Genomic DNA, 22,880 nt, shown 5'->3' on the forward strand with positions numbered 1-22,880 from the left:
AGCGGCAAAGTCTGGGCTGCATGGGGAAGCAGTGCTGGCTTTACCCCTTTTTCATAAAATCATAGAATCGTTTGGGTTGGAAGGGGCCTTAAAGATCATCTAGTTCCAACCCCACTGCTCTGGGCAGGGACTCCTTACACTAGCTTGCTCAAAGCCCCATTCAAGCTGACCTTGAACACTTCCAGGGATGGGGCATCCACAACTTCTCTGGGCAACCCATTCCAGTGTCTCACCACCCACAGTGTGAAAAATTTCTTCCTTATATCGAATCTGAACTTACCCTCTTACAGTTTAAAACCATTGCCCCTTGTCCTGTCACTGCAGACCTTAATAAAAACTCTCTCTCCATCTTTCCTATGGGCCCCCTTTAGGTACTGCAAGGCCGCACTAAGGTCTCCCCGCAGCCTTCTCTTCTCCAGGCTGAACAACCCCAACTCCCCCAGCCTGGCCTCGGAGCAGAGGGGGCTCCAGCCCTCGGATCATTTTGGTGGCCTCCTCTGGACCCGCTCCAACAGCTCCGTGTCCTCCTTGTGCTGAGGGCCCCAGAGCTGGGCGCAGGGCTGCAGGTGGGGTCTGCCCAGAGCGGAGCAGAGGGGCAGAATCCCCTCCCTCGACCTGCTGGCCACGCTGCTGGGGATGCAGCCCAGGATGGGGTTGGCTTGCTGGGCTGTGAGCGCACATTGCTGGCTCATGTCCAATTTTTTTTCCCACCAGTATCCCCACGTTGTTCTATGCAGGGCTGGAGACACTCGCTTCCTTGACAGCTGCTTTTCACCCACCACTCAGGGCAGCTGGAAGAGGCAGAGGGTCAGGAGGCAGAAAACCAGACGGGAGCAGGGTCTTGTCCCCCAGCAGGGCTTGCAGAGCAGAACAGAGTCCTGTGTCCCTGATTAGGAAACGGAGGGGCCAACATGGGGCTTATCCTCCTGGAGATGGACCCAGGAGGACAGGAGAGCAGCACGGCAGCAGATGGTCCCTGAAACCCACTGCAGGCCAGGCTGCACCCATGGGCACACACCATCCCCAGCCTGTGCTGCCACTGCGGAGGGCAGCTGCTGCCTTCAGCCCACTCCCACAAGCACTCCCAGGGCCGGGTAAGAAGCAGGGCTGCAGCCTGCCATGGCTGAGAGTCCAGCTGGGATTGATTTCTCCCTCAGAGGCTTTGTCTTGGCCTGTCCCCAGCCACTGTCATGCAATGGAGGTGGTGGGAGCCCAGCTGGGGCTCCTGAGGCACAGGAGGCAGCGACAGCGCTGCCAAGGCCTCAGAAAGCAGCAGGATCCCTTACTCCTGCCATGGGCATCCCTTGTCTCCCAACACAAGGATCCCTCCTGTGGCCATGGGAGGCCTGTGCCCTGCTTGGTGCCATGAGTGCAAGGTCCTGCACCTGGGTCGGGGCAACCCCAATATCAATACAGGCTGGGGGATGAAGGGACTGAGAGCAGCCCTGTGGAGAAGGACTAGGGGTACTGGGGGATGAAAAGCTGGACATGAGCTGTCAATGTGCGCTGGCAGCCCAGCAAGCCAACCCCATCCTGGGCTGCATCCCCAGCAGCGTGGCCAGCAGGTCGAGGGAGGGGATTCTGCCCCTCTGCTCCGCTCTGGGCAGACCCCACCTGCAGCCCTGCGCCCAGCTCTGGGGCCCTCAGCACAAGGAGGACACGGAGCTGTTGGAGCGGGGCCAGAGGAGGCCACCAAAATGATCCGAGGGCTGGAGCCCCTCTGCTCCGAGGCCAGGCTGGGGGAGTTGGGGTTGTTCAGCCTGGAGAGGAGAAGGCACCGGGGAGACCTTAGTGCGGCCTTGCAGTACTTAAAGGGGGCCTACAGGAAAGATGGGGAGAATCTTTTTAGCAAGGCCAAGGAGTAATGGTTTTAAACTAAAGAAGAATAGATTTAGACTGGATATAAGAAAGAAATTTTTCACACTGTGGGTGGTGAGGCACTGGCACAGGTTGCCCAGAGAGGCAGTGGAGGCCCCATCTCTGGAAACATTCCAGGTCAGGTTGGACGGGGCTCTGAGCACCCTGATCTGGTTAAAGCTGTCCCTGCTCACTGCAGGGGGGTTGGAACTAGATGATCTTTAAAGGTCCCTTCCAACCCAAAGCATTCTATGGTTCTATGATTCTCGACCCCCCCCGCCCCCGCCGCAGCGTCCCTCCAACCCCTCTGCCAGGAACTACATTTCCCAGCGTCCCTTGCGCCGGCGCGGCGGAAAAGGCGGGCCTTCGGAAGGGGTGCTCTTCCGTTCCGATTGGCTCGCTGGGGCAGCCCCCAGCGGCCATTGGGTGAGGCGGTCACGTGACGCGGCGGGAGGCGCGTCGCCTCACGGGAGCCGTGTGAGAGCGGGCCGGGAGCGGAGCGGGCGGTCGCGGCGGGATGAGGCCGGGCCGCCGCAGGGAGCAGCCCCGCCGCAGGGAGCAGGCCCGCTAGGCCTCCGCCATGCTGGGGGCCCGGGCCCGGGGCGGGTGGCAGGCCCTCCGCCGCTGCGCCTCCCTGCCTCGGGCGCAGCGAGCGGTGCGGCTGCGGGTCCGTGAGGCGCTGGGGGCCCGGGAGCCGGCTGGCGAGGTCAAAGTGCAGGTGTGTGGCCGGGAGGTCGGGGTGTGCCTGGTAATGACCCGACTTGGAGCCTTAACGGGAGGGAGAGAGCCTGGAGCGGCGTGGCGCACGCCGGTTTCGCTGCCTGTACTTCAGGGAGAAAAGCTAGAACCTCTGCAACGTGCTTTACTCAACTTCCAGATCTCCTTTATAGTCTGTGGAGCCAGCTCTTGCTGTATTTGTTCAGTTTGCCGTTGTTAGATCAGCTGGGAAGCTTTGAAGTTACTCGGGGCACATGCAGGGTTACTGGGATGGGTTATACTGAAACATGCTCTGCAGAGTTTTGGTTTTATCACCTGTTTGGTTTGGGAGAGTGAACCAGTGCCTTTGTGTTGATGTCTTTAAAGCTTTGCTTTAGGTCTTGTTTCATGTCTAGGTTTATAGCAGCGTCAGGTAGAGCCAGCGATGACAGTTTTATTGATATTTCTGTCCAGCTGATATTGTGAAGCAAGGTACACTGGGATGAACGGACTCTTTAGCAATGGAGCTTTTTCCCTTTCCTCAGCCCAAGGTTGTGTGTCCCCCTGTTTTCTGGTGTTCCTGACTGACAGAGCAGTGGTTGCAGATGTATAGTCCCTGTTTTAGTGCAAGGCCCTTGGCTAGGACTGAACAGTTGTCAGTATTTCTGGATGAATCTGTAAAGGACTGGGTTACTTTAAAACTTTAATGGTTTTAAACTAAACTGAAAGAGGGTAGATTTAGATTTATAAGGAAGAAATTCTTTATGATGAGGGTGGTAAGGCACTGGAACAGGTTTCCCAGAGAGGTGGTAGATGCCCCATCCCTGGAAGTGTTCAAGGCCAGGTTGGACAAGGCTCTGAGCAACCTGTTCTAGTGGAAGGTGTCCCTGCCCATGGCAGTGGGGTTGGACCAGATGATCTTTAAAGGTCGCTTCCAACCCAAACCGTTCTGTGATTCTTTTGACACAAAACCCAATTTGTAGCACACTGGTATTCCTGCACGCACACACAGAGATGAAGCCTAATATGGTAGGAAGAAGCTCATCCAGTGTAGGTGCTTTTCAGTTGTAGTTTTATGAATAATGCAGGCTGGAGTAAACTGATGCTAAAATTGGCAATACCGCCTCTTTTTTTACCCCAGGTCCTTATTGCTTTGTTGCTCTTCCCCTGTGCTGGCAAAATTTTTTTTTTTTTTATATTGACCTGGATTGGAGAACTGGTCTGGCTTAAACCCAACCTTATTATGGCCACGTTCTTGCAATGTGCAGTCTGGTCTGAGCTGGGATCCTCACTACACATTGTTTCTGATAAGGTGGGAAGTGGTCAAAACATTGCTGCCACAGCTCCTGCTGCTCCAGTACAAGCCTGTGGGTATGCTCTTATTTCCTATTGAAGGATGCAAGCCTCACCTCCTTATTTAACAGATCCCAGAGCAGCCTGATGAGGTGGGAAAAAAGCTCTTGAGAATGTTTCTTTGTTCAGGTGTTTTGTGTGTTTTGTTAAGGAGCACGTATGAGGAAATAAACTAAGAAAAACAGCTGCTGTTATACATTAACCATTATGCATCAAGTATAATGTCTATGACGTGTTCTGGGGGTTTACTGGAATACAGAGGATAAGCACAACAGTTTCAGGCATGTTATTGTATGAAATACCTTTTAAACACCTGTTGCTTTAGCCATAAGACTATGAGGATGCCCAAATGATCAGACTTTAGGTTTAGACTCTTGTTTCTTGCATTAGTTATTGCCTCGGGTGGGACACCCTGCAGAGTTCGTTCAGGTAAACGCCTGCCTGAAATTGTGAGGCTTGAGCAAAAGCTGAAGCTTTGTTAATCATTAGGTTTATGGCTTTAATATCTTCCATAGTTCTTGTATGCAGTTGTTCTCCCCCCATTATACAAGCCTGTCTAATGCTTTGTCTGTGTTAGTAGTCACGTTGTAATTTTAAGAATGCTTTACTTTTGGTACTGTTTAATTCTTGAAGTTTGTTCAGTCTAGACAATAGAAGTAGATGGATTCACATTGGTTTGTCTGATAAAAAAAATCCCTAAAGCACTTACACAGTTTGGATTCATTGGAACTACTTGGGCACTTACAGTTAAGCAAAAGACAAAACTGATTGGAAAAGAGGCAGTTTGGTTGTTTAATCAGCACTGGTTTTGGTTGTTCTCTACAGTATTGTTATAAGATGAGCTGGAAGCTCCCCAACACGTAGTTTTGCTTTTAAGGGCAGCTTTGTCTCAACTCTTGTGAGCTGGGGAGCAACTAAGAGAGTTGTATTTTGGATGCTATTACTTTTGCTTGGTGCCTTGGTACTGACTTAAAATTTATTTTATTTGTAAGGGAAGTGTTATTTCTCATTGAAAAACTCAAATTAAGACATTAGCCTGACATGTATGTGGTCAGTCCTACTGTTTTGCTGTTACAAAGAACTGCTGTGTTAGTGTTTTAATTCCTTTAGTTAAACTGGACAAGAATGCTTCTAGATTTTTTTTTTTTTCCTTAATGCTTTTTTTCCCTAGAGACAGTGTAGCAGTCTTGATTTTGAGGTGTAAGGAGAAACATCCAAAATTGTCAGGGCATTAATTTTGATTTTTGTGTTGCATGAACACGTAACTTTGCACCTGAATCTACTGGCTGCAGCATCATTGTTTTAGCAGTCCAACGTCTTAGGGCATGTAAACAACTAGTGAACAAATTTCAGTTGGAACCTTCCTACGGGTGATACAGCAACAAAAAATGGTACTAAAAATCATCAAAACAGCCTTGAGTGTGTTATCATAAAGAACAGTGCATTACTGGTCTCTCCTGTCGCAGTAAGAAGTGTTTTGAAGGGACATCACCAATAAGAATATGTACTTTGCTAAAATGCTTTTCATCTTCAGAGTGCTCTGCTGCTTTCTGTATTCTTAGCTCCCCAGAGATGCAGGTAGATCTTGGTTATCCCTGCTGTACTGAGGAGGAGAGTTGATGTCTCTGACTAAGGATTTGTTTCTCTTTGCTTTGAAGTCAGTAGAAAAACTGACACTGACTTTTTAAATTTTTTTTTTTATTTTTGTTGCCCCTAAAGAAATATTTCCTTTGATTTCAATAAGAAGTTGAAATAGGCCTGAAGTAGCATGTGCAGCTCAGCTCTGGAAGAAGAGCATGACTACACAGAGTCTGTGCCAAGAGATAACAGATTTCTTTTTCTTTTACCTCTAGGGCTGGGTCCGCTCTGTCCGATCCCAGAAGGAAGTTTTGTTCCTGCATATAAACGATGGGAGTTCTCTGGAAAGCCTCCAAGTGGTTGCTGATCCCAGCCTGGAAAATAGGTTAGTCAACTTGAGATACTTGGAGAAACTTCTGTGTTGACCAGTGCTTGGAGGGGTCTGCTCGGGCTTCCTCTCCTGTCCCAGTGACTCGCCGGACTGCTGGAGGAGCCTCCAGCAGCTGGCACCAGACCACAGGAAAGGCACTGCTGCAGTCTGGGGTCTCTGGAGGTGTTTGTAGGATGGAGGGTGTCCAACTACGCTGTCTCCACTTAGCTGAGGGCTTGTGGTTCAGTTGCTTGTCCTGTGAGGTTAATTTGGACCTAATTTTCTTAATAGCTGTAGCAGCATGGGCATTCTGGACTACTGTTGGACTTGCTTGGAAATCACACAGCGTAGCCAGGGATAACTGTCCCCCAGATTTTTGGAGAGTGCTGTTGCTCTTCCTATAACAACTTGAGGGCTGGCTCAGTAGGCATAACCCCTAGGTAGGCATGCCTGTTCTATTACAATAAAATAATGCACTTGCTTTACAGCTTCATTTTGTTTGTTACTCTTGATTTTTCTGTGGGCTAGGTTTGGGGGTTTCAGGATGATCCAGGAATCTTCTGCATGTAACTTGATGATTTTTTTTTTTTTCTATAAGCCTGGTTTGTCCCCACCGGTAGCCCCTTCTAATGAAAGCCTGTCTCTTTTCCACTTGTCCGACACTCCTGCCTCGTCCTAAATTCTTCTGTAGCTTTGTGAATCTATTCACATTCCCATCTATCCATTTAATAATTTTTAATTTCATCAATTAAGCCCTATGGCTATGGTATCACTTGTGATCTCGAGTGGTCCGGCTAAATTAACAGGAATCTCTTCTGAATGTAGTTGACTTTGTATCAGCGCTTAGTTAAGCTGTTGTTTTTTCTTGGTTTCTTAGAGACCTGACTTTTGGAAGCGCAGTGGAAGTGCAAGGAAAACTCGTCAAAAGTCCTCATAGGATGCAAAACATGGAGCTGAAAGCCGAAACCATCCGTGTGGTGGGACCTTGTGATACTTGGGTATGTCACTGCAGCAGGAGTCCAACTGGTAGGAGCGCTTTGGGAATTCATTTCGAAAGGTCCAAGTATCCAGCAAAGCATGCTTCTGACTGTATTTTCTTTAAGTCTGAGTGCTCCTGCGGGCTTCGATTTGTCAGCGGTGCCTATAGGGTATGTCAAAGGAGAAACATGGTATCACCATGAAAGCTCTCTTCAGGGGCAGAGCTGTTTCTACATGGAAACTGGCACATGTGCTGGCAGCTAAGAGTGTGCATTTGCCCCACCCTGAAGCAGTTACCTGTGCCAGGTGGTTTACTTGGCAAATCTGGCTGGGACACGAATTGGAGAAGCAGCGGGACTGGCGAAACGCTCCAGATGGTACAGGTGGAAGAACCGGATCTGCCACAGGCACATTTGGAACCAGCTTGCTGTTGTGGCAGTGAGATGAACAGCTGGCTTTCAAGGGGGCTCAACAGCTAGAAGGTGGAGTATTTCAGAGCGCTACTACCTTCTCTTGTGTTCATGGCTCTGGCTCTGCTGCAAGCATTATAAAATCCACAAAATAACTAGAAAAGATAGGCAAAAGCATCTAGTTCTCTGCTCTGTAATGACAATTGAGTTTTAGTAGGCAGAGATGGTATTCCATGGATAACAATAAAACTAATTGACTCCAAGTTCTCATCCTCTTACTTTTCTTTCCGTGTTGTTTTTAGTCATTCCCGCTGAAAATGAAGGAGAGGCACGCGCTGGAGTATGTCCGACAGTTCCCTCACCTGCGATGCAGAAACAACACGCTGGGCTCCCTCTTGAGAATCCGCAGTGAAGCCACTGCAGCCATCCACTCATTCTTCCAGGTAGTCCATTCTGTACCGAGCCTTATCTGTAAAACACTTCCCCCAGTTTGGCTTCACAGGAGCACGTTAGGAGGGAGGGAGCATGATGTCTTGACTGCAGGCTATGAATTTTGGACACAGTGGTTTTCTATTCAGGCCTGGGCCGGACTGAGGCCTTGGCCAGACTGTTAGCACATCTGTGGTCTTGTTAGTGTCTTTCCACCCATTTCCTGTTAGTTATTTTATCGCTTTCACTAAGTTGCAATATAATTGCCTGGGAGTGTGTGTGGTCTGTGGAACACAACGTAATATGGAGTCGTTTAATGCACCCTTAGCGGTGACCTTAACGGTCCTTGGAGAGAAGCCTCCTCCCACATGGAAAAAAATCTGTGATGCAGGAGGGCTACCGACAAACTGACCTGGAGCTTCATGTTACTATTCTCAGTTTTTACCTTTCTGTTCCTGCGTTACAAGTCTGTGTGGATGCTGTTAGCTGAGATTAGGAGACTCCTGTTTTGATGCATTTCAGACTGATGGGTGGGAGGCACCTGTGTTTTATCAATGTGTCACTCTTAAGCCGTGGGCACGGTACAGGCTTTGTGCTGGTGGTGGGGGCAGTGAATTAACTCTGATTCCAGATGCCATATAGAGACCATGCGATTCTTTGTGTAAGTAGATAAAGAACGGTAACAAGTCCTCTACCACACCTGAGCCCTTTCTTTGAAAGCTGTTCATTGAAATAAATGTGTTTTAGTTTAGTTTTATACTGGCTTTAGTTTGAGTAGAATCATATTCGGAGCATTCTGAGTACAAAATTCATATGTAGTAATTACTATGGCCCAAAGAACAGGTCAGAATTGTTGAGATGGAATTTCTGGTCCTCAGTACGCTGGTATTTGTTGCTTGCAGTGGCAGAGAAGGTTTGCTTGCTCTAGGAGTTATCTGTATGGAATTGCATGGTATTTGGAAGATTTTTTTTTTTTTTTCCTTCCCCTTTTAAAGACCCTAACAGAAATACTGTGTCGGGTAAAGCTGCTGTTGGTTTCAGGATTGTGGTGGCTCGTGAGGCAGAACCCGGCTCTGCTGGGTATTGGTCCTGCAGGTGTGGAGCCACTAGATGGCATTGCCTGCAACAGTTTGATTTCAAACATGCACAAGGAAGCCAGCTGAGATACAACAAAGCATCTTATTCTGACAAAGGCTTTACTTCTCCAAATTAACTCCAGCTCAGACTCTGACATATCTTCCTGTTTAAAATGCTCAAGAGCTCAGCAGTATTAAAAAAAAAAGTATCATCAATTTAGCAGCAGCAGCTACACTAAAGTTACTTCTAAAGAGATAAGGAAGATTTGGTCCCAGACCTGATATTTGCGAATGCTTATGTCACAACTCTCCTAGCACCAGGAATGTCTGTGGTTTGCTCCATTTGTGATGGAAGGAAGGCAGTCTTTTTAAATCACCACCTACATCATCCCAAGAATGTTGCAATTTCCAACTTGACAATGTCAGAACATGTAATAACTAGAAGGTACAATTGGAGTGTTTTCACTGTGCAAAGCTGTAAAGAGCTTAATGGTAAAAAAAAAAGTTTTTTTGAATACATGCTCAAAATTATCTAGACCCCTTATAACTTTAAAAACTCTTTTTTTTTTCTTTTTTTTCCTCTTTTCCTCTTTTCCTCCTCTTTCCTCCTCCTTTTTCCTCCTCCTTTTTCCTCCTCCTTTTTCCTCCTCCTTTTTCCTCCTCCTTTTTCCTCCTCCTTTTTCCTCCTCCTTTTTCCTCCTCCTTTTTCCTCCTCCTTTTTCCTCCTCCTTTTTCCTCCTCCTTTTTCCTCCTCCTTTTTCCTCCTCCTTTTTCCTCCTCCTTTTTCCTCCTCTTTTTTCCTTTTTTAAAGCCTGTTCATTTCCAGCAGTGAATAACTAATACCAAATGCCTTTGGTTTGGAAGTTGAAGGCTAAAATGTCATCTTTAAATCTTCTCCTGAGTATTGTGGTCCATGTGGGATAGGAACATTGTTCCTAGGCACCGTAAAATAGTTGCAATGTGAATGGCAACCTCCACTTTGCACATTAATTAACTTCCAGGTTTGTCAGAGACAGTAATGTGACTTGAAGTATTTTAGGAGCTTTTATAAGGGGCACTATGCAGGAGGTTTTTAGGGGATTCTCATCTTTCAGACCTGTGGAGTTCATATTCCTTTCCAAAGCATGTAAAGGGTCTTCTCTGTGAAGTGTGCTTCTTTCCTCATACAGTGGTAGCAGTTGCTGTCATTTAGGCAATTTTCCAAAAACTCATGTAGGGTTGGGAGGCTGCTTGACCAGCAGATCTCTGGAATATGCATGGGATTATGGCAGAGACCTGCATTTTATATCGGAAGGTTAAAACTGCCCTCCCTGGGCAAAGCAAGTAGTTCTGGCTCCAAAACTACTTTCTGTATAGTAACTGGATCTCAGTGAGGAGCTCCTGCCAGGCACTGGGCAAGCCAAGGTCTCTGCACCTGTAACCAAGGTAGCCTAGAGCTGACTGCAGGGACTTTGCTCCCTCTTGGTCATCTCGGAGTACTTCCATAAAATGCATTGCATAAATGCTCGCTGCATGAGCTCTTTGGTCCAAATTAATCTTAGTTTGATTCACCGCATGGGCAGTAAATACTGCTCCTGTCTTCTTAGCCTTTTAACTAGCTGGTGATAAGGATCAGGACCTATCATGTGAATGGTCAATTTGTATTATTCTGGTAAAAGCTGTGAAACTAAGCTTTTGGAAACATTTGCTTTTTTATTTTTTTATTAGTATTTTGTGTAAATAGACAATGGGTTGTGCTACATCATTGCCTGTATCATGGTAATGCTGGCACACCCTGATTTTAAAGGGGTTCCCTTTGTGCTAGACATTACAGTGATGCAAGAGAAAACAAATCCTTTGTTCACAGATGAAATCAGCTTGTTCCAGGTTCTTGCTTGCCTTGACATGCACAGGTATGATCTCTGTGTTCCACCAGTGATCTCTGTGTTGAGACTAAGTTAGGAAGGTGATGGTTAGTAGAGTTCTGTTCCTGGTTTTGCCTCTAACATGGTGTATGTGATTGTCTGAGGTCTGCTTGACGATGCAGCCGGGGAGAGGAGTGAGAATATGTGAGAGGCATGACTCTGCAGACACCAAGGTCAGTGCAGGAGGAGGGCAGGAGGTGCTCCAGGCACGGAGCAGAGATTCCCCTGCACCCCTGGTGCAGCCCATGGCGAGGCAGCTGTGCCCCTGCACCCATGGGGGCCCACGGGGGAGCAGAGATCCACCTGCACCCGGGGAGGAGCCCACGCCGGAGCAGGGGGATGTGCCCCAAGGAGGCTGTGACCCCGGGGGAAGCCCACGCTGGAGCAGGCTCCTGGCAGGAGCTGTGGCCCCATGGAGAGAGGAGCCCAGGCTGGAGCAGGTTTGGTGGCAGGACTTGTGACCCCGTGGAAGGCACCCACGCTGGGGCAGTTCATGAAAAACTGCAGCCCATGGGAAGGACTCACATTGGAAAAGTTCATGGAGGACTGTCTCCCATGGGAGGGACCCCACGCTGGAGCAGGGGAGGAGTGTGAGGAGTCCTCCCCTGGGGAGGAGGGAGCGGCAGAGATGGTGTGTGATTAATTGACCACAGCCCCCATTCTGTGTGTGCTCAGGGGGAGGAGGTAGAGAAAATGGGGAGTGAAGTTGAGCCCAGGGGGAAGGTGTTTTAAGCTTTGGTTTTATTTCTCATTACCCTACTCAGTTTTGATTGGTAATAAATTAAACTGGTTTTCCCCAAGTCGGGTCTGTTTTGCGGTAATTGGTGAGTGATCTCCCTGTCCTTATCTTGACCCATGAGCTTTCTCATTAGATTTTCTCTCCCCTGTCCAGTTGAGAAGGGGAGTGATAGAGTGGCTTTGGTGGGCACTTGGCATCCAGCCAGGGTCAGCCCAGCACAACCCATCCACTGAAAACTGGGTTGCAGCTGGTTTGAAAGCCTATAGCTGCACTGCAGAGAAACCCAGAGAATAGGGGCTCTTTCTCCATACAGCCTTCCTGGTTTCAGAGGCCTGTGCTGGATCTATGAACATGAACGAGTAATTCTCCAGATATCTAGAACATGACCAAGCCAGGGTATACCCTGCCTCTTAAAAATCAGTTTAACTTTGATATCTCAGAAGATGTGAGGTGGGACTGACATTTTCATAGTGGTTGGGTGGTTTTAAGGCCTCTCTCCAATGCAGTGTGTGATTTCTGTCATCTAACACACTTGATCATTTCTGTTAGTGGAGAACACCGAGAGCGTCCTCCGCCCAACCACCAGCTGCCAAAAAGCTGGAAGAAACTCAGTTGTTAAGGCCATAGGGGTGAATTAGGTTGAAACTGCCCAAAACCATAAAAATACTGGAGGGGGTGAAAAGAAAGGGGAATGGTGTGGAGATGGGCCGTTGCAAAAACCCATAGTAATGGCATAAATCTTATTTCTTTATGAAAAGTGGAGGAAGAAGCACAACTAATAAACATTGATTTGTAAATAACGCTAGCATTTAGTTAGTCCTCTGTCTTTGTTCATGTAAGGCAGAAGTTGCCTGAAAGAGTACATATGCTGTCAGGGGCTAATAGCTGAGTTATGATGTGTGCTGGTTGATGTCATCCTTGAAGTTAATGTTCGATATCTTTAGCTTTAGTGTTCTGTTTGTTCCAGGATAATGGCTACGTGCATATTCATACCCCCATAATTACATCAAATGACTGTGAAGGTGCTGGGGAACTCTTTCAAATTGAGGTAAGTTGGGTTGCGTAAAGTTTGTTTTGATTTTTGCTTGCAGAGCAATTCTGGAGTCATTGAAGGTTAGAGGAAACCTTTGTCTTTACAAAACCTTTCCTTTATGTACTTCTGTGATTACTTTTTAATGTAGCAGTCCTTTGCTTCAACTAATAATTTAGACAGAGTTAAACAGATGCATTATTTTTTTTTAATAGCTGTTTTGTGCTGATGAGGTTTTTCTATCCCTGGTGCTGTGGAAAAGTTTACAAAGAACAACAGAGGGAGGTGGAACATCTTAGTAAATAGAAAGATGTGATCATAAGAGTCCATGAGACGGGATGGGACACTCAGAACAGCCTACTACACGCAAATATTTCTTAGTTTTGAAATGGAGAATATAATTCACCATGAGATAACTCCTTAAAAGAAAGTCAGCAATACCTAAAACTCCTTTTCACCTGTGTATATATTCCTCCCTACAAGCTGCTTGTGTTGCATGTCAGAATTCTCCCCCAATGTTGCCAAGTCTCCCCATCCATCCACCAAATTACTGCCACAATCCGTCATTATATAAAGTACTTCACGTCTTGGGTCAAAGCCTCCTATGAAACTTAAATACAGCTATAACCACTAAGATCTTCCCCACAGATTTCTCATGATTCCTAACCCCCACGTCCATGAATCATACGAAATTCCATCTGCCTTTTATACTTCTATATTTGAAATTCACTCTTCTGTCTCAAACAATTACATCCATTGCCACTTAATTGGCTTTAGCCTTGCTGGTGAATCATCTGCAAGCAAAAGAAAAATTGTTGAGGTAGCAGTTGCTTGCTGCAGGATCGCATCTTCCGCTCTCTGCACAGCCTCATGACAAACAGCCTTCATGTACTGGTTCTTCTGGATCTCAAGGTCTAACCTGTGCTACTAGTGATTCCCTTCCAGACCAGTACATGTGGCTCAGCTTTTTGCTTGCTGGGACAATAGAGTTGATTAGCTAAACTAAATTGTTCCTGTTTAATTGAGATCCCTTAATGCTACCAAAGGTTCGTTCCAGGCTGTTGCATGCAAATTAAGATGTGAAAACAAGTGACACTTGATGATGAGAACATTATACAGTTTGCAGCTGTACAGTATATTACGTCTTTGGTACAAATTGTATCCACTTGAAAGCTGTAAAGGATGCAGGACTACAGCGTAGGTGGCTGGTAGTAACAGAAGCACTGATGCAAGTGTTGATTGAGGTGCTAAAGTGTGAATCTGAAACTTGTATAAACTGGATCTTAACTAAATGCGTAGTTCAAAGCAAATCTCTTTCTCTCCAGTGTGATTGCTTAGGTGTAAATAATACCTGTCTTGGAGAAATGTAGTGACAGCTGTGCTTGAAAGGTGTGGTCAGATCCCATTACATGGCTAGTGCCACAAAGAAAGGGCTTCAGAAACCCACTTGTTGCTGGGAAGTGGGAAGTTCTCCTTGATTTCCTGTTTCTTCTTTGAGCACTGCTTCATTGTCTGGCCTAATTTAGGACTTGGTTTTATTTCTGCAAAGCTCTGTTCAGAATTGATCTTGGCTAGCAGAGATCCAAGACTACTTGCTATCCCACTGTGACCACTTCACTCCACTGGAGCAGTGACACTGTTTCTTGACAGTGGAAATCTGGGGAAGATTAAGTCTTCTTTGGGCCATGCATGTGGGGCTGTCACAAATGAAAATAAGGGTGTGTTATGTGCAGCAAAGCCCACAATCTCTATATGCTTTTAATCAAATCAGCTATCAGTGCATTCCTCGTCTGCTGTGTTCAGTCCCTTTTAAACTTGCCCTTAATTCACTGCTTGCACAGGCCAAGGGAGAAAATAAATTCCTATTGCTCTTATATTTGAGCAGTAGCCAAGAATTACAGAGATGGGAATCGGTGAAAGCAACCTGCGAATTAGATTCTTCAATTTAAAAGAAGTTTAAATCCTGGACTTAAGGTTTTGAGACCTGTCCTGTAGTTGCAACCAGAAAGTAAATTGGTGTCCTATTGCTCCTGAATTTGTAGTAGTTACAATACACCAGCTGCTTACAGGTTGGTTTTTGGGGGTTTTTTTTGTTTGTTTGTTTTAGCTCCCTTGGGCAGTATGTAAAATGCCAGTTTAGCTGTCCTGCTGTGGGTGGAATAAGTTGAAAACTTTGGTTGTGTAGCCTTTAGGACCCAAGTAGAGGCTGCTTTTGTGCCCACTGTGAACCATTGCCTTTTAATAGCTGTCTTCTCCTGACTAGCGCAATTTTAATCCTCTGACTAATGTCTGGTGGCTGCTCAAGCCCCTGCATTCTTTGGAAATGGTGGAAAGTGAAGAGAGTAGGAATCTGTTTTTACATGAGACTTGAAGAGATGGGGAAAGAAGTATCTTGAGTTAGAAGGAAAAGGCTTTTTGAAGGCATATGATCTTTATTCCTAGACCTCTTAATGCTGTAGGATTTGTGTTTGTTTATATGTTCAGCTTCCTCACTATCTTTGTTTGGTTTTGGGCATACTGATTAGTCTGTACATAGCTTTGGCTGGGATGTTCTCATACTAGGACTTGGGATGGGGGAGAATCCCTTCCCTCTCTGCTGGGCAAATCAGTTCAGCTAAATATTTTTAAAATGAAGTACCATAACAGTGAAAAGAGGTTGGTAAGCAGAGATTTTAAAAACTAAATAAATTTGCAAGATAGTAAGAACTCCAGAGAAATCTTTTGCACCTGAGACTTTCTACACCTGAAAAGTATAGGTTTGAGGAGAAACTGCCAGAAGTGGAACTTTGGTGGAATGCTGGAGGGGGGGAAGCCTCTTGTTCATGCTGCCTTCTTTAAAGTGAACTTACTGAAAATGCCAAGAGAGCTTTGAATATTGAAAGCTGGGTTTTAGTAGGATGCAAAGTAGGACAAGGTAATTTTTGAAATAAGGAGAACTGACATCAGCAGGGTGAGACTGCCCTTTTTATTTTATTTTATTTTCATTTAATCTGAGAATAATTCATCTGTACTGTCTTTCTTGGCACCTCAGGGCAGATCCTTTCCGCACATTTTTCTTTTTTTGTTCTGAAGTCTAAAATTCTTAGCAGCTTTGTATGTTGCAAGAAAATTTACCCAGTCCCCTTCTGGGGCTGCTTCCTAGGAAATCTGCCTTTCTTTTGTCTTTGTGACCTGGCTGCATGTCTGTTCCCTGCTATTTTCGGTAGCCTCCCACTCTGTCTGCAGTGTTGAAGGCTCCCTGCTTTCTGGGTCTCTTGCTCTGTCTTTTCCACTTTGCTCCCTGGAAAGTTTCCTTGTTTGATGTCCTCAGCTGCTGTGGAGAAAGTGGAGGCTCCTCTATGCTCTAGAAGAGTCTTTCTGGCCCTGGACACTCCAGCTGGTTTGGTGAGGCCCTGGACAGCCACTTTCCCTGCTGCCCAGCTGCAGCCTTTTAAAAGAACTCAGCATGCAGTGAGTTACAAAGCACAACAGCTGTATTGGCATTCACAGCTCTTTAAAGTAGATCTCACATGTGGTTTGTATTGCCTGTGGCCTTATCCTTTCCTGGGGACCTTGCTCTACGTGTAAGGAGTGCTGCATTCTACCTCTTGTCTCCAGCGGAGGTAATATGTGCTCTGTATCAGGCTTGCCTCTTCCAACACACGTACCTTATTGCAGCTGGGTGTTGTTTGATTGAACCCAGGGTCTGGATCAGGCTATTTTGTGATTTGAAAGGATACTTAACTCTAAATCTGAAGAACCATTCAGGTATTGGTTCTTCTCTAAAATGTATCCAGAGATTGTAGGGCGTTTGGCTTCGGGGGGTTTTTTGGCACCTGCTCACAGGAGTGAATGTAAAAGTTTCTAGATACCCGAAAGGTGCAAGTTCATGGCTGCGCCTATTGTGGCGCCAGAAATACGTGCCTGCTGCTGAAGATGCAGAAACTTACTCCTACGGTTCCTTTGGTACCGCTGAAAAATAGCCTTGTCAGCACCAAGGAAGGCTGGGATCTGCTGGGGAGAATCGCAGTTAAATACAACAGTATTAGTGTCTGTCAGGTGTTTTCCCCTTAGAGATGTGTCACAGTCTGGGAGGCAGCCAGTCCCTGGGAGACTGGGACTTCAGAGAGGTGCTCAGCAGCCATCAGGGTAAGCTGGAACTGAGCTGAGGGAGGGCTTGCTCTTGCCTTTTCTAGCTCTCCCAGTTTCTGCTCGTTTCTACCTGGTTCATCTCTGCCTGTAATTCCAGTCCATATTTATGAGATGTTTGTCTCAGCAGAACCAGCTGCTATTGCCCAATGCAAGTCCAGCTGATCAGAATTAGGACTGGAAGTGCAAGGAGGAGTTCTTGGAAGTTATGAATTCTGCAGTGGTTGTCGAAAAAGGAAAACCCAATCATGTTTATAATGAGACATCACAGAGGGCAGGTCCAGATTAAAGATGCGCTGTGTTTCAGCAGCATGGTGGTGTGGGCCTGGGCTAGAGCTACAGCAGTGATTTCTATGAGCTTTTTCAAGTCTTCTCTGATCCCTTCGTGCATTTGGCTTGCATAGAGTGAAAGACAGAATCAAACGGTTTGTACTTCCCTGAAGCTGATTGCCTCAAGTAAAAGTTAATACAAGACTGACATCAAAGGGAATAATTTTAAATTAAATCATTAGACATTTCAGGAGATGGAGGACAAAACAGGTACTAAATCCAGTTGTTCTCGTATTTAGAATGAGAATAAAAATCCTTTGATGTTGATGTTGAATCCTACTATGTTTATAGCACGTTTACTCTGAGACATCAAGATGTTTCATACAGATTCCACTTCCCTCTTTCCCCATTGTAATTTAGGTAGTTTTCGACTAGGGAATGGAGAGAACTTGAAAGCAAACACATTATTCCCCACTAATCTTTTATCAAGTAGGTATTTTGGGGTTGGGAAGTGGAAGAAAAGTCCATCTAATTGAAATAAAAGCACCACGATGTTGTCATTTCATTTTGCTAGTCATGGACATGAAAAACAATCTTGCTCAGTGTCAGCAGTGAAGGGATAGCATCACCTACTATTTATTATTTGTCTTCTACCAGTGACTGTGGTTGTTTACAATAAAGGAGCAAGCTTGATCTAAAAGGCTGAGCCTTAATGTGGGGCATAGGCACTTGAAACTTAGAACTTTCTTCATGGAAAGGGTGGTCAAGCATTGGAACAGGCTGCCCAGAGAGGTGGTGGAGTCCCCATCCCTGGAAGTGTTCAAAAAACGGGTAGATGTGGCACCTGGGGACATGGTTTAGTCTAGTCTACCCTTGATTGGTTTAGTGTGGACTTGGTAGTGTAGGTTAATGGTTGGACTGGATGATCTTAAAGGTCTTTTCCAACCTAAACGATTCTATGATTCTATGAAAACATTGACCTGATCCTGTGCTTGAATGTGTAAAGTGGAGAAACCACCTCTAGTGGGTTAGTTGATATTTGTACATGTGAAATGGGAAGTTGCTAATTATGGGATACCTCCTTGCTGAAGGGAGGCATTTCTTTTTTGCTGCGGAGAGGGTGGATTGACTTTTGCAGCTCACAACACCCGTTCATCAAACTTTGTGTCTCAAAATGAGGGAGAGGAAGTGGGCAGCTGTGGAGAGGCGAGGTGATCGGATGGTGATGGGGGAGTAAAATTTTATCTAAATATTGCTATGTTCACTCTTCACCCTCTGTTGGAAGCCATCCAGGAGCTGCTCGCAATGCAGACACGCATCTCGGGATCTCTCGGTGGCCTCTCAAACTGGCTGCAGGTTTTTATAAGTCCATTTGAGCTGTAGGCCTTCTCGCTTTCTTTCTCCAGTCACTTACTGTTGTGTCTATTTTCTCTTTCTCTCACTGAGATTACATCTGACTTGGAGAATGAAAAATGACACAAAGTCATTATAAATAAACCAAGCCCCAGCTCCTGGAGACAGCTGTATCCTGTTTGTGGATTTGGGGGGAAGTGTTGAGATTTCATAGCTGATTTCTTCTTTTCCTGCTTCTAGTCTGTCTCTTTCTTGTTGTTTAGAAGTCGCATCCTACAGGATTAGGTGGGATTTTTTCACAAGGAATGTAGCTGAACTAAGCTTGCAGTAGGAGAAACTGGAGCGGTACGTGGCTCTTCTCTTTAGTGCTCAGGCCGTGGCTCTGAGGCTGTGATATGTGGATGTTTGTATGTTTATTAATATCCTTATTGTTTTTGAGCAAATGTTCTGGGTTTATTTGAAGAAAACAATAGGGGCCTGCTTCTGCATCCTTGGGTGTCGTCATTTGGTTTTTTTAGAACTGCAAAACCCATGAAACAAAGGAAGCAGTCCTGGGGTTACAGCCACAAATTGTCATATTTCCATTGATCTCTGTGGAGCAAGGCAAGCTTGCTCTTTTCTTCAGTGTGATGCTGTGAAGAGATAAAACTGCCTTGTGATCTGAGGTCTTTGGTGCACTCTGTTTTATCTTTGCGATGAGTAGCACAGCTTTTTGACAACAAAAGCAACACCTTCCGACTCATTGAGAAAAATGGCAGGTTGTAGAATATCAAAGGCTGGCAAACAAGCCTGAGCCTAGCAACCTCCCTGTGACAAAGCAAGTGGGGAGTAGGGTGGCTGGAGGCAGTGGCATGCTTAGCTGAGCTAGCAACACTTAGCATAACTCCTAGGAACTACACTTTGAAAAGTGCGTATGTCAAACTTATCTCAGAAGAAAACATTCGTTTGAATGTCGATCAGCCAAACCTCAAATTAGCTTCGAAGTTTCTTTCTGTCTTTCTCCTGGACCTTTGACTCCTCCAAAGCTTAGGGATGACATTGAAATATAGAAGATGCTGAAACAGAAATCTCATTTATCTTCATGTTTTTTTTTAAAGTCACAGAATTGTGACCTCTAGAGATTGTCTAATCCATCTCACTGCGCTCAAACAGGGTCAACTAGAGCAGGTTGCCCAGGACTCCGTCCTGCTGAGTTTTGAGTATCTCCTCAGGTGGAGACTTCACAGTCTCTCTGAGCAAACTGCTCTAGTGTTTGACCACCCTCACAGGAAATAAAAAAGTTTATTCTTGTTGTCAGATGAAATTTTGTGTGTCTTTTTTAAAATCTGCGCCCACTGCCTCTTGTCCTCTCAGTGAGCACGGCTGAGATGAGTCTGGTTCCTTCTTCATTCCCTTCCGTCAGATATTTATACACATGGATAAGATCCTCCCTGAACCTCCTCTTCTCCATGCTGAACAGTCCCAGCTTTCTCAGCCTCTCTCCATAGGAAAGATGCTCCAGTCCATTAATCATCTTTGTGGCCCTTTGCTGGACTCTCCCCAGTATGTCCGTGTCTCTCCTGTACTGGGGAGGCGAGCACTTCACCCAGCGATCTTGGTGAGTCACCAGTGCTGTGCAGAGGAAGGGATCCCCTCCCTTGCCTAACGTAGCCCAGGAGACTGGTGACTTTCTTCAGTCAGCTTGGTGCCTGCCAGGGAAATGGTGAAGCACAGTCCTTATGCTCAAATGACTTTTAAAGTGCTTGACACAGAGGTCTTCTAATTTTTCTTCTGTGCCTGTAAATTAAAAAAAAAAATATATATATACCATCACTTTAATGGAATGGGTGTTTTTTAGTCCATTTCTCATAATGAAACACTGAACTTGCTAAATTTTCCATTACTCGTAGGTTTTTTATGCTTAAAATAGCTGGTGACCTGAAAAAATATGCAAAAGCTGAAATGAAACATAGCTTGTTTTTCAGTGCCTATATAATGTGTAAGCTGTGATGTTTCCAACTCCATATTGTTTCAGTTCTTCTTTTTTTGAAGACTGAATAACAGGTCATAGGAGGATATTGCATTCCTTTTTTTTTTTTTTTTCCTTCTGATTACTGTTGGTCTTTTTGCAATGGAAACAAATTCATTTGCGCATGAAAAGGAAATAGCACTGGTTTTAAGTCTGCTAAAAGTCGGTGCACCTGACACGGAAAATACTCCTCCATTTTCTCACCAGACTTGAAATGGAATTTTGAAGGCAATGCTGCATGAAGCTTCAGACTTCCAAGTGACAGAGATTCTTCCCTTCTGCCCCTCACTGTTCATCTTGGTAGGAAAGAGAGAAAAATCAATACTTGTATTTGGAGACTGGGTTGATAGGCTGGCATGTTTCCTTTGTATGTTGCTGGGCAAAATGTTCCGCAGCAGATAATCCAGGGGGAATTTCATTTTGTATGTCTGCATTTCCCAGAAACGTGGGATGCAGTTTCTCCTCCTGCTCCCAAACTCCTAGGTAGACGGGCCCTTAGCTTTATGTGTGTTACTTTACTGGGGAGCCAAAAATCAGAGGCTACTCTAGAAAATCTGCATTTCTACCAGTCTTGTTCTCAGACTTGCTTGCATAAATGGTGAATATGTCCTTCCTGACATTTTGTTTTACACTTTGTTGCCTCCTTCCTTTCTACAATGTCATTCCTAATTCAGCTCATAGGTGTTTAAACACCTAAGTCATACAATTCTTTTCTCTGAGTAAAATTTAGAGCTCCTGACATACCCACATACAAAGGTAAGAGGTGAGACGTGAAGAGCCACATATTCTTTTAGCTTTCTATGAACTCTGTGCTTTCCGCAAAGTTTTGGGCACGCAGTCAAACTCCTTGAAGTTGTGTCATCTTAACAAGTTACTTCCCTCTCAGCTGAACTGATATAACTAGTCGCTGGTGATTCAATTTACAATCCCTGTTAGTTTGAGAAATGTCTGAAAGAACTGTGTTATCCTTCCTCTGTACTGACATGTCCAAACTTTGCTGGTGACACTGGAGGTATGTGCCACAGTTCACAAACTTGTTCTGCAAGTTGTTGTGATTCCTACAACCCACATCCTCATAAATCACCGAAAGTGGAGGCAGGAGCTGTGGTATTTCCCACTTAAAGTATGGCTTTTCACTACACAGACACATTATTTGCATCGGACCCCTAGAAAGAGAAGTCCCCAAGAATGCTTTTTCTTGTGGGGTTTTCTCTTAACGTGTTTTGCTTGAACAGGTTTTAGAGCCCATTAGCAGTCTGAGCAAAGATGGGGAGCATTGTATTATGACTTACCACGCTGTTGGATTCCATCTCAGCAGTGTTTGGGTTGAACCTTATGGAATTTTTTCAGAGAACAAGGGAAAATAATCTGGGAGCTGTGCTTTTTATTCAAACACCAATAGTCTGACTTTCTTGCTCATTTTTTGACTTACAGAGATCAAATGAGGCAAGAGAACCTGTGGAAAAGACCCATTTCTTCGATGTGCCTGCCTTCCTGACAGTTTCTGGCCAGCTTCATTTGGAAGTGATGGCAGGGTGAGCAAAATGAGAAGTTTTTGGCTTGATCTGTGGGATCTTCTCAGTTGGTAATTTTGCCTCATTGGTATCCAATTAGGTGTCTGCCATGTGTGTGCCAGAAACAAATTGAGCATCAGTGGTTGGATGATGGTGTGAGAGGCCAGCCTAGGCAGGGGAAAACTAGACTGCTTTTTAATTCTGCTCTATGAAATAGTTGTAAATATTAGGAGTCTCCTTCTGCTTGCCATGGATTGGGAACATTGGATGGAGATGTTATCTTTATGGGAATGACTGTAGGATTGTTGCTAATAACTGTAGTACCTTAAGTGTCTTCTTGTTGTTGTTGACATCTGGCCAAGACGAAAAATCACTGTTGCACAGTTTAATTGGCTGCTCGTAAATAGCTGCAGTGAAATTGTTCAAAGGGCAAGTTTTGCCTATAAATCAAAAGGTATAAATTTCTTCAGAAAGCTCTTTTCTGCCTGGCTGGCTTGTTATCTCTGAGAGACAGTGTCCCTCCTCAGACCACCAAGAAAATCTTTTTCATTTTAGCTATCACATTCCTTTCTTCTCCTTTTTTCCCCAAGCTTCCTTTTTCTGTCTCCTTCAGTCTTCCTGTTGTTTCTTCCTTCTGCCAGTTCCCACTTCTCCTGTTTCATGGCTTTCATACTTGATGCTTTGTTCATTCTAGCCACTAAAGTGATCACAGTCAAATAGTTAATACTGACTTTGATTAAAAAAGAAATTGTCCTTAAGCTTTTAATGTTAATAGTTCACTGAGATTGTCAGAGGTGAAAGTGTCAGTCTGTCAGACAGTTCTGTTTGATTAGGGGGTTTGGTCCTCATCTACACTGAATTTTCCCAATAAATTAACTAAATTAGTACATTAAACAGATGGAGTCAAATCAGCACAATGCCTTATTTGAAGGCACAGTTTTCTGAGCGCTTGCAATGGGTGTTGTGTGTTCTCCTCAGATGTGGTACTTCAGCCAAATCACTGCTTGCCAGCTGAATGGCTGATAAAGCCTGCCAGAGACCAGGTCTCAGGCAGGTAGCACTGCAATTGTTTGCCATTTGCCAAGGGGGTTCGTCATGCACTTAAGTGACTTTAAGATTACTTCGGAAGTGATTAGTTACTGTCCAGTGCAAATCTCCTGAAGATGAGAGGGGTAAGATCCTAGTTT

General features: G+C 45.3%; 1 protein-coding gene across 4 annotated transcripts in view; it reads left to right on the forward strand.

The window, feature by feature from the left end:
• Positions 1-2,437: 2,437 nt before the first annotated feature.
• NARS2 (asparaginyl-tRNA synthetase 2, mitochondrial) overlaps positions 2,438-22,880 on the forward strand; it is a 56,114-nt gene continuing 35,671 nt past the window's right edge. For all 4 annotated transcript variants that reach the window (XM_075711743.1, XM_075711748.1, XM_075711742.1 and 1 more), the window contains exons 1-6: positions 2,438-2,575; positions 5,760-5,869; positions 6,732-6,852; positions 7,545-7,685; positions 12,358-12,438; positions 21,614-21,714. In XM_075711743.1, coding sequence (XP_075567858.1) covers positions 2,438-2,575; positions 5,760-5,869; positions 6,732-6,852; positions 7,545-7,685; positions 12,358-12,438; positions 21,614-21,714 — 692 coding nt within the window. The remainder of the gene's footprint in view (positions 2,576-5,759; positions 5,870-6,731; positions 6,853-7,544; positions 7,686-12,357; positions 12,439-21,613; positions 21,715-22,880) is intronic.

This window comes from Pelecanus crispus, chromosome 1 (genome assembly GCF_030463565.1).
Source record: "Pelecanus crispus isolate bPelCri1 chromosome 1, bPelCri1.pri, whole genome shotgun sequence".
Taxonomy (NCBI): Eukaryota; Metazoa; Chordata; class Aves; order Pelecaniformes; family Pelecanidae; genus Pelecanus; species Pelecanus crispus.